Here is a 12,310-nt window from a genome sequence, read left to right as displayed (position 1 = left end):
TCAAGGATCGATTAAATGATGATTTTGTCCCAAATTGCTCACTGTATGCAGACGACTAGATGCTGTGTTGTTGTAAGAAAAATTGTCGGGAAAAAATAACACATTGGATACTTTTGGGGTTGTGCACAATGCATGAGAACAGTTGGTACTTTGTTAATGACCATCGTTTGTTTGGTAGCCTCAATAGTGGATTATAAAGGGAACAGCAGTGGTGGAATGTAATAGGGCCGCAACTAACGATTATTTTCATGAGTCATCGATTCATTGTTTTGTCAATATAATTTGAGAAAATAGAGAAAAATACCAGTTATAATTCCTTAGCACCCAAGGTTAAGTCTTCATATGTCTCGTTTTGTCAGATCAACAGTCCAAATTGCAACATATTCAGTTCAATATCATATATGACACATACAAGCTTCAAATCCTCACATTTTTGCTTAAGAAATGACTAAAACAATTATTAATTCATAAATATAGTTGCAGATTAGTTTTCTGTCAATCAGCTAATCACCTAATCATCAGCTCTAGAATGTAACGAAGTGCATTTGATCAAGTATAGTAATATATAGTATAAGTACAATTTTGAGGTATTTGTACTTCACAAGAATATTTCCATTTTATGCTTCTTTATACTTCTACTTCACAACATTTATTTTAAAGCTATAATTAATTTCAGCTCTGTATTTTACATGTAAAACAGTTTAAGTATTTTATATTTGTTATATATATATTCATATTTATAATTAATTCATACATTAAATCCCATTTGATTCAACATTGTAAGACAATAAAACATGAAAAAAATTGTGTTGAATTTGTGTTTACAGGCGCTGTATATTTGTATAATATCTGATAAATATAACTCCATTGGGCCATTCTGAATAATGAGTATTGATATAATACTTATATCGATATAATATAATACTTCTGTACTTTTACTTAAGTAAGCTTTTGATTGCTAGTAATAGAGTATTTTTATACTCCTATTTTCCTTGAGTAAAAATTCTCAATACTCCTTCCACCACTGCTGAACAGTGAATTATTTTAGATGTAACAAATGAAAGAAATGTGTCTGGCAAGGAAAAAGGATATTGAGCTGTTTTGAGGATTTATGACTGTATTGCTAATGTTTCTGGTTAAATTATGGACGTTGAACGGGAATCTGGTGCACAAATAATATAAATAGTCATGAAATTCAAAAAATCTAACATTGTTTCTGGTCACCAGAAAAATAATTAAGGAGCAACTTAACACCCTCTGAAAATCTTGTTTTTTCTGACCTCCACTGGTTTAACGTCACTTTGCTGCAGTGATGTAGTGTACTCCAGGGTGTGTCAGTACACTGTGACATCACTGGCGAGTGTAGTTGTAGCATCAAACTTTAAACTGCTCTTCAGCCTGGTGTTAAGTTGCTTTTTATGTGCTGTCTGCAAGTATTTGGCAGCGAATCAAAGCAGCTTTAAATCTGAAGGATGTAATTGGTTGTAACAACTACTGTGTCTGCATCTTTAAACTACTAAACTTGGAAGAAAGGTGTCAAAGCTGCACCCAGGCTACAAATAGAGAGCTACATGTACATGAAAAGTTGAAAAAAGCCTGCTGTAGATCCAAGGTGAACAGTTAAAATCAATCAGATGGATCTGTGATGATCAGTGCCAAAGCAGAAGCAGACAAACATCTGATCAAACATCTGCTGAGCTCTGTGGAGACAAAATCAGCTGTTCACAGAGTTGAAAACCTCCAATATGGCTTCCAGAGAAGGGGGAAACAAAGATGGTTCTCCAGGAAAGACACAGAACTCAGAAATATCTTAAATGGGTGAAATTCACCACTTTCAGAAAGATATCTTTCAGTTGCTAGTTCCTACACTAGCATTCTTTCCAGATGTAACTTGGCAAATGCAAGACTTTTTTTTTTTTTTTTTTTTTTTAGAAAATTGAGATTCTTTTAAGCAACATCACTCTTGTGTAGAGCCCTTTACATCCCACATGATCAACAAATGTTTCTATGAAGTTCAGACTTCAGTGACCTCAATGAACTCTGAACAAAAGAGTCATGGTTTCAGTGTCAGCCTTAGGGCCGCAACTAAAGATCATTGGCAATTAATCTGCCGAATATTTTTTGGATTACTTGACGAGTAATTTGTCTATAAAATGTCAGAGAATAGTGAAAATGCCAAAATGAGTCCAAAGTGATGTTTTTAAATGTCTTTTTCTGTCCGACCAACAGTCCAGAACGCAAAAACATTACGTTTACTATCACAGAGGACAAAGAAAACCCTAAAATTTCACATTTGAGAAGCTTCGAATTATTCAATTATCAGAATAGTAGCTGATTAATCAACAAATCAACTATTCACTGCGTCTCTACATTTCAAATTCATTTTTTCAACCTCAAAGTGGCAGAGAGGATTGTAAAGGAGACAGACAGAGAGACTTGTGTCTTTTCAGGGGATTCATCTTCATTGTAACACCAACTCGAAGCTCTACACACCAGTCTGTGCATCCCACATCACATTTACTTAACAGTCTCACATTTGTGCACAGCACAACACGGCAGCGACAGGGAGCTCTGTCAGTAGATCCATACAATTTATAAAAACATCTCCGCTTCACTGGAGACATCTCCACTGAAACAGTCCTATTAATATTCCTACAGGGACTTAGAGGAAGCGCCACAGTTTATGGAGACACTATCTGCCTTTAAAGAGGGTTAAAACAGTTACCAATCGAGGCAAGCCATCAATATTTTTTCACATAATTTTGAGATTATTGTGATTTTCTTGTGAATTTATATAATTCATAATTATATCATAACTATTTTAGTTGTTCTCTGCAAATAAAAAGATTGATAAATGGTATGTTTAATGTAACATTATTGATATTTTCTAGCTGAAGTGGCTTCACTATTAATATATTTTCATCATATATGGAGACTTGCAATATGACTGTGGTAATCAATAATGATATTTATGCTTCATTGTGTTTTTTATTTGCTATGTATCACTGTAAAATATACCTTGAATCTTCCATCTTATAATATTTCTATAGTAGAGGTGCTTTTATAGCTTTCTTTTCCAAAATCTGTCATCACTGCCTCTTTTTCTTCTGCTTCAGGGACTTCCTCCTTTTCACTATCATCTCATACAGCTTGTCCATGCCCTCATCCAGCCCCTCTCCTATGATGGCGCAGGCCGGCTGGACGTGGTACGGGGTGGAGGGGCTCAGCTCGGCCAAGGCCAGCTGCCTCTCAATCTCCCCGACATCCAGCGCCCGGGGCAGGTCCTGCTTGTTGGCAATGACCAGCAGCGGCGTCCCCTGGTTCTCCGAGAACCGGGTGATCTTGTGCAGCTCGGTGCGGGCCTCTTCCAGCCTCTCGGCGTCCACGGAGTCCACCACGTACACGATGCCATCCGTGCAGCGGCTGTAGGGCTTCCAGAGGGGCCGCAGCTTCTCCTGGCCCCCGACGTCCCAGAAGTGGCAGCTGATGCCCCTGGAGGCCCCCGCGCCGCCCAACCGGATCCTCTCCGTGTTAAAGCCGATGGTAGGCACCGTGTTGACGAACTCGTTGAATTTCAGCCGGTACAGCACGGTGGTTTTGCCTGCAGAGTCCAAACCGAGCATGACTATGTGCAAGGACTGGAAAGCGGCCAAATTGGAGAAACTATTCCCCATCTTGCAGGCTGGGAAGGAGGAACAGCATGCACTCCCACAGTCCCAGCAGCGAGCGATATCACCGCAGGAGATGCTTAAATGTCCCAGGAGGGATCCATAGCGGGTGATTCCCCCGGTGAGAGTCAAAGCGTGAGGTCGGAAAAAACGCGCAGAGACGCCTGATCCGCGCCTCTCCCGTTCAGCAGATGTGGAGGGCGCAGCCCCTCGTTGCGCGGCGGCACTCCGGCAGCCAGATAAGCTGCAGCATCCCTGGACTCACTCCAGCAGCATCAGGCGTCCAGAAACAGTCAAATCATCACACATCCACGCGGTGCGTTTACCTTGCGCACCGCTCTCCCAATGCGCAAATTACGCGTTGCCGAGTGTCACATCATGCATCTGTCAGTGTGAGTGTGTGTGTGTGTGTGTCCAAGTGCGCAGCAGCTGCCTTCATGTGCTAACACACACACAACAGTGCATGGTGTGTGACGCGTGGATCAGCCTATAAACGTTACCATGTAGAGATGCGTCAAGTTGCAGCAGAAAAACACAAATGTAGATTTCCGGTTAAGCCATTGGCCTTCATAAATAAAAGTCTCATCTGTGATCATAAACCACAGCAGTCAGGTCAAACAGGCTTTTATTTTCTGTTTGGCTGTAGTGTTTCCTCTGCGCACAAAGCTGCCTGAGCTGCTGCAAGTCTGACACCCAGTGGAGAAATATGAAAACATCTCTCATGTTTTTTTTCCTGCTTCATGTGTAGTTTAGTACATGTTAAATATACAGATGGGTGACAAATGAAAGGAAAAACCAACATAAAGTGTCGTAGTAAGGTGTGGTGCCACCACATGCAGCCAGAACAGCTTCAATGCACCTAAGCATTGATTCTACAAGTCTTTGAACAGCTTCAGTGCTCCTTTCCAAGTCTGTGGACTCTATTGGAGAGATGAACACCATTCCTCCACAAGATATTCCCTCATTTATTTAAACAACCTGTATTTAATCAGGTCATTTCATTGAGATCAGAATGCAAGTGAGACCTGAGTACAGCAGATAGAAAGAAAAACAAACATAGCCAGACATAGCAAAAGGACATATAGCATCAGAGACAATCACAGACATCACTAAATAGATTTGAAGATGAAAGTTTAAATTATATTATTTGGTCTTATGAAGATGGTGGTCGAGAGCACTGTCTAACACGTCAGTCCAAAATCTCCCATAGGTGTTCAGTTGCATTGAGATCTGTTGACTGAGAAGGCCATAGCATATGATTCACATCATTTTCATACTCATAAAACCATTCAGTGACCCCTCGTGCCCTATGGATGGGGGCATTGTCATCCTGGAAGAGACCACTCCCATCAGGATAGAAATGTTTCACCATAGGATAAAGCTGATCACTCGGAACAATTTTGTATTGATTTGCAGTGACCCTTCCCTCCAAGGCATAGGTGTCAAACTTGACTACTAGAGCTGGCCCGCCGGTATTATACAGCGCATGTACCGCTAATACTACAAATCCCAGAATGCTCTGCTGGTGTTTTGGCGCGTCAATCAGGACAGCACCTATAAACACCCTCTCCTCTGTTGACAGTAGTCATAGCGACCTCATGCTACTACTGGCACCGTGCCACCCCACCCAAAAAATGGCCAAAAGACAGACAAAAACAGGAGCTTTCTGGACAGGTGGGAGGCAGAATATCTGTCTACATATGTAAAAGAAAGACGTGTTTTTCTTGTATGTGGAGCCAACGTGGCTATAACCAAGGAGTACAACATTAGACAACACTATGAAACGAAACACCACAAGTACGAAGACCTGGACATGACTCAAAGGCGCCAGAAAGTAGAGGAGATGAAAAGAAGTTTGGTTTTACAACAGACTATGTTCAAAAAAGCCATTTCACAAAGTGAGGCTGCTGTATAGGCTAGTTTTATTGTGGCAGCAGATATCGCAAAATCAGCCTGGCCCTTCACTGAGGGAGAATTTGTGAAAAAGTGCATAATGAAAAATTTGTGACCTCGTGTACCCAGAGACAAAGCAAGCATTTTCAAATGTGAGCCTGAGCAGAAACACAGTAGCTGATCGCACATGTGATCTTGCCACCAATCTATATGACCAGCTGATGGAAAAGGGAAAAGGTTTCGTTGCATTCTCCCTCGCTGTGGATGAGAGCAGCGACACATCTGATACTGCCCAGCTGTCAGTCTTCATCCGTGGAGTGGACTCAAATCTGTGTGTTACGGAGGAAATTTTGAGATTAAAATCAATGCATGGCACAACCACAGGAAAGGAAATCTTTGAAGAGGTTTCCAAATGTGTAACTGAAATGCTGCCGTGGGATAAACTCGTAAACCTGTTTGGGTCCATATGAAAACGTTCACTGTTATATCTGGAGGAAGATTTTTTTCAATAAATATCAATGTTGACCCGCGACTTTGTCCCTGTTTTAAATTTTGGCCCACTGTGTATTTGAGTTTGGGGGACAAGTGGACCCAAAGCACGCCAGCAAAATGACCCTTACAGCATAACAGAACCACCAGATCCCGATTCCAGCACACCCAGTATCCAAAACCAGCGCCATGCCTCTCTGATACGAGTGTGATGTAACAAACTTTGAGCAAACACACAGAGAGAAAGCCTAACCCTCAGTAAGTGATGAGGAACTCAGAAGCTGTGCTGCAGGCTGCAGGTGAGTATAAGGAAGAGCGTTCAAGGTAGATTATAGTTGCACCGAGACTTTAGAAGGAGTTTCTGTAGGTGAAAACAGTTGCTAGGCGCTTTTGTTGGCTTTAAATGTTCCATAACGAAGCCGTACAGCGGGCAGTTAACTATGTTTCCGAGTACATGGATGTTTTTAAAGCAGATATTACAGGGAGAAGGAGAATACTTTTTTTTTTTTTTGAATGGGTGAGAAGCTATAATTTGATGTCAGAGGTATAACTTTATGCAGGGTTGCATTTGTTTGTGTGCATGATAGATGTGTCGTTATTAGCCTCCAGCAGCATTTAGTGTCTGCCGAGTGACTAATGGCTAATCTGGGTCCACCTTTTATTCAACATGGAAATTACTGCTACACATAATGAGTTCAGTTCTGCGCTGCCTTCAGTGCTTAAACTCTCTCACAACATGCCAAAGAAAATATGATTAAGAAAATGTGTTTCTGAATCATAAGTGGAAATCCATTTTCATCAACTTGCTTTTAGATGGTTCCTTGTTATTGCTCTCTTTATGCAGCAGTAGTTTGGTTAATTAGCTTGGAGTTCAATATGGTTTCTTAATTTTCTTGAATGGTTATTAATGAGCCTTTAGTTTCATATTATACTAAGTGGTCACTGATCAGATCATGGAAGTATTTTGTCTCATTTCTATTTGTATAACCATCACTGGCTCTGGTGGCTAAATTGGCCTTAATGAAGCCAGTATAAGTCAGTGTCATACAAAAAGATTTGAATGCTCTCACAAAAGCACCTTTTTGGGCACCTGATCCAGTTGCTTGAACTGTTTGGTAACATTTTGATGTTGTTGAAGTCACACTGTCAAAGATTGAGAACCTCAAATGAAAGCTTTCATTTCCAGTGTGAATCTGTAGCTCACAGAAGCACTGAAGTTTAAAAGTTTTAAGGTTGTGGATTCAATCCTGAAAACACAGATAATTACTTCAAGCCCTCTGACAAAACTCTTCCAGTCTCTTGATCCAGTAGCTCTACCTGTTGGTTACCTGTTTGAAGTTTCTGAAGTTGTGGGTTCACTTCTCAGTCTGTCATTGAACTTTTTCAAATCAGCTGAACTGCTGAAGATTGAAAAGCTCTGGTGAAGACCGGTGGACACCATCTGACTCTGTGGCTGCCTGTGACCGACAGTTTGTTAGAAGCTTAACGATCATAGGTTCAATCCCACTTCTATTGCTCAATGTTTTAAGTCAGACATACTACTGAAGATTGAAAAGTTCTGGTGAAAACTATTATTCACCTTCTGACCTTGTGGCTCGCTGTGTTGGATGTTAACATTGAAACTTTGAGGTTCTTAGTAGTTGTTAGTCCTGACTCTCTCACTTATTTTTTCTTCTTAAACTCAGCCTCACTGCAGGAGATTGAAAACCTCAGATGAAGACTGTTTCATCTGCTCTGACCTTGTGGCTCACTGTGTTGGACAGTTATCCTGAGGTTTTGAGGCTGTGGGTTCGATCCCGACTCTGTCAGTGAATTTCAAGAATGATGACTCAGAGGAGAGGTTGAATCAATTAATGCCATATGCATCATGCCAAAGAAAGTATAATTAAGACACTCTGTTCTTCTAAAGCACAAGTCGAAATCCATTTAATACACTTGCTTTTAAATGGTTCCTTGTTATTGCTCTGTACGCATGGGGTTATGCAGCAAAAAGTCCTGCACAGCTGAAGTTTTACTGATGAAAGAAGGTGCGAACAAGTTTTTAAAAATGTTGGAAGTCTCTTGCCATCGCATGTTTGTTACGTATTATGTTCTGTCTTTATTAATACACAAAACCACCGCCTTCCTATCGGGGTAAAATGCAAAATTCTCAAATGACACTCGGTGTCTACATACTGTTGTAGACTGCTGTGATACTTATATATGTACTCTTATACTTTATATGCACTCTTATACTTAGATATATGTACTCTGTATTTGGTTGGAGCCAATATCAATACTTTGTAAACCAACATTACAGACAGAACAAGCAAGAAGATCTTTATCCCTCAGCAGGGATTGAACCAACAACCATGTGCTCAGGTGTATATTACCTGTGACTCATCCCACTGAGCTATCATTCTGGTTAGACAAATAGGTGTTTATCTCATACACGTGTTATTCTTGCACCCCTCATGATACACTTAACATTTCATGAAAATAAGTTATTTGTACATGGAGGGAGTAGAGCTTTTGTGTGGTTACACCTGCCTTCTGCAGGTTCCTCTGGCTGAGTTGGGGATTGAACCAGCAACCTTGTAAATGCCAGCCCTCTTCTGTAACCACTCAGCCAATCAAGGTACCCTCCTGTCATCCGAAAATCCTAAATGAATTAATACCATATGCATCATGCCAAAGAAAGTATAATTAAGACACTGTGTTCTTGTAAAGCACAAGTGGAAATCCATTTCCATACTCATATTTTGGTGACCCTGGCAGAGTTAAGAATATGATCCTTGAAACAGGGTGATTTTGTCACTGTAAGACTGTCATTGTGATGCTAAACAACTTAAAATTTGATGTAACATGTTTATATCTCAAACACATGTTGTTCCTGCAGCCTTTATGTTAGAGTTAATGTTTGATGAAAAAACTGTTGTTATCGTAATTTGGGACAGTATCTGTTGTGCACAGTGACAGGGTGATTGGAACAGGGTGATTTTGAGACTGTGACGCTAAATGAATTAAAATGTTTTAGTAGAGAGCACAAGAAGTTGCACCTGTGGAGTCCCTAAAGGAGCAGGAGACAGGGGTGTGGCCTCACTGAAAGAAGCCAGCTCACAGCCTGGCTGCCCGGTGTTACGGACAAACTGGTGGTGGCGGTTGAGCCAGTGGTCTGCACTGAAGCATTTTTACGTGGAGTGGGGTGTTTCCCACCCTTGGAGATTTTCAATCTTCAGGAGTGTGTCTGACTTTAAAAAAGCAACAGAGAGTGGTAGAAGTGAACCCACACCCCTTCAACTTCAAAGAAGCTGTCTAACACAGTGAGCTTCACAAGCAGATGATACATAACGCTTTTCATTGGAGCTGTTCAACCTTCAGAAGTGTGACTGACGTGGAAAAAGCTGAGTGACAGACTGAGGATTGAACCCGGAACATGAAAATATTGAAGCTGCTGCCATTTAGGCTGAGCTACTGGACTGTGCTGCTGAAAGAATGTTTTGTCAGAGCATTTGTCTTTAATCAAGATACTGGTTTTAAAAAGTTCCAGTCATTAAATGTTTCCAATCTTGAGTGGTGTATCTTGTATGTGACTGATTGAACCTTCAAAGCTTTAAGTAGCATAATTTAACACAGTGAGCCTCAAAGGTCAAACCTTTACCAAGGGTTTTAAATCTTAAATACAGCTGCTAACTTTAAAAAGTGGTTGATCAAGTCAGGATTGAAGCCACAAAGTTTAACCTTCAATGCTGCTGTCCAACACAGTGAGCTAAAGCTCTATGCTGTGAAAGAGTTTCCATTTGGTGTTTTCAGTCCTCAGTGGCCTGGCTGGACTGAAGCCATAGCTTCAACAAAGTCAAAAAAGTTACCAAACAGTTCACGCTACGGGATCAGGTCCCTAAAAAGGTATTTTGACAGAGCATCTAAATCTTTATGCATGTTATTGTATTTAAAAAAACAAAAACAAGCATCCTCTGAATTGAACCCACAATCTTAAAGATTGAGTGCAGCCGTCAAACACCTTGAGCTACAAAGTAAAGCTGCAACCAAGAGGTTTCAGCAAAAGTTTTCAATCTTCATCAAGGCAGCTGAACAAGCCAGGATTGAAGTCACAATGTTAAAGCTTTTGAACCCACAACGTCAAAAACTTTAAAGAGCTGCCAAACAGACTGAGCTACTGGACCTTTAAAGTATATTTTAAGAGTTAGGCTGAAGGGTCAAAGCTTTTACCAAGGGTTTTCAATCTTAAATACAGCTGCTAACTTAAAAAAATGAGTGATCAAGTCGGGATTGAACTCACAACTTTAAAAGTTCAGTGGTGTTGTCAAACACAGTGAGCTAAAGCTTTGTCCTGCTAACTGGCTCAGGGTTGAACCCACAACTTGAACAAAGTCAGAAAGTCACCACAAGGGTGGGAAACACCCCACACCACGTAAAACTGCTTGAGTGCAGACCACTGGCTGAACCACCAGGACCAGTTTGTCCGTAACACCGGGCAGCCTGGCTGTGAGGTGACTTGTTTCAGTGTATGTGTTGGATCCAAGAAAATGATCCAAAGAAAATGTCTGTTAATGAAATGTTAAGTGTAACATGAAGGGTACTCATACTCATCCTCAGACAAATACCAAATACCTTTACCATACCAAAATGTTTTCAATAATTTAACATTACACTGATAGCTTTACAGGGTCAAAAATATCCCATTTCAAGCATTGTATATTCTGCAGTGGAAGGTGGTTGAAATGGCCTAAAGGTTAAAGAAAAGGGCAGCTCTGCTGCTGAAGAAACGTAGCTCTGCAACACAGCAGTTCTACCTGGAGTGGGCTGATACCCACCTTTTTGGTAACTTTTTAAGTGAAGACAGAGAACCTGAAATGAAATTGTTTTTCAACCGGTATAAAACTTTAGCTCAGTGTATATTGATGTAACTTTCGCCACCCCGGCAGAATTAAAGACATCATTGTTGGAACAGGGTGATTTTGACACTGTAATGCTAAATCAAATGAAATGTTTTGGTAGAGAGCACAAACAGTTGCACCTGTAGTGTCCATAAACAAGCAAGAGACAGTGGAGTGGCCTCACTGAAGCAAACCATGTCACAGCCTGGCTGCCCGGTGTTACGGACAAACTGGTCCTGGTGGTTCAGCCAGTGGTCTGCACTGAAGCAGTTTTACGTGGTGTGGGGTGTTTCCCACCCTTGTGGTGACTTTCTGACTTTGTTGAAGTTGTGGGTTCAACCCTGAGCCAATTAGCAGGACAAAGCTTTAGCTCACTGTGTTTGACAACAACACTGAAGTTTTAAAGTTGTGAGTTCAATCCTGACTTGATCAGCAATTTTTAAGTTAGCAGCTGTATTTAAGATGTAAAACCCTTGGTAAAAGGTTTGACCCTTGAGCCTAACTGTTTTAAAATATACTTTAAAGGTTTTGAGGTTCAAGCCAGAGCTGCTTGGAGATTTTTTAAAGCCAATATCTTGAGACAAGACTGTTGTGGTCCAGTAGCTCAATCTGTTTGGCAGCTGTTTTAAGTCTTTGAAGTTGTGGGTTCAATCCTCAATCAGTCAGATACAAGATACAGCACTGAAGACTGGAACCATTTAATGACTTCTACTTGTCTACTTCTTGATTAAAGACAGAAATGCTCTGACAAAACATTCTTTCAGCAGCATGGTCTAGTAGCTCAGCCTGATTGGCAGCAAGTTGAATGTTTTGAAGTTGTGGGTTCAATCCTGAGTCTGTCTCAAGTCAGCCACACTGCTGAAGGTGGAACAGCTCAATAATGACGTCAGACCCCCTTTCTATATCGTCAAATAACTAATTAAAAACAAACTTATAAGAAAAATGAGCACTTGGACAAACATCAGCATGATAAGAACTACCTGAAATGACAGAAACCATCTTTGGGAAAAATGTATTTGACGTGTACTTTGACTTTTTAGTTTGGCTCATGTCCCATCCACTAACATGGAGGGAGTGGGACTTATGACCTATACTGCAGCCAGCCACCAGGGGGCGATCGTGATGTTTGGAGATGAACGTTCAGCAGTGTGGCTGACTTGAAAAAGCTCAATGAGACACTGAGGATTGAACCCACAACTCAAAACATTGAACCTGCTGCCAAACAGGCTGAGCTACTGGACTGTGCTGCTGAAAGAATGTTTTGTCAGAGCATTTCTGTCTTTAATCAAGATATTGGTTTTAAAAAGTTACCAAATGGGAACAAGTAGATGTGATTAAATGTTTCCAGCCTGACAACAGGCTTGAACCTACACCTTGAACTAG

At 40.8% G+C, this 12,310-nt stretch overlaps 1 protein-coding gene across 1 annotated transcript; it reads right to left on the bottom strand.

Moving 5' to 3' along the window:
- Positions 1-2,282: 2,282 nt before the first annotated feature.
- On the bottom strand, positions 2,283-4,181 carry arl4ca (ADP-ribosylation factor-like 4Ca). Its single transcript, XM_044344989.1, has one exon. It carries the CDS (start codon positions 3,672-3,674, stop codon positions 3,090-3,092), a length of 585 nt encoding a protein of 194 aa, XP_044200924.1. The 5' UTR covers positions 3,675-4,181; the 3' UTR covers positions 2,283-3,089.
- Positions 4,182-12,310: the final 8,129 nt, after the last annotated feature.

This window comes from Thunnus albacares, chromosome 24, assembly GCF_914725855.1.
Source record: "Thunnus albacares chromosome 24, fThuAlb1.1, whole genome shotgun sequence".
Classification (NCBI taxonomy): domain Eukaryota; kingdom Metazoa; phylum Chordata; class Actinopteri; order Scombriformes; family Scombridae; genus Thunnus; species Thunnus albacares.
Note: the sequence above shows the minus strand (reverse complement) of the source record. Positions and strands in the feature narration are given on the sequence as shown.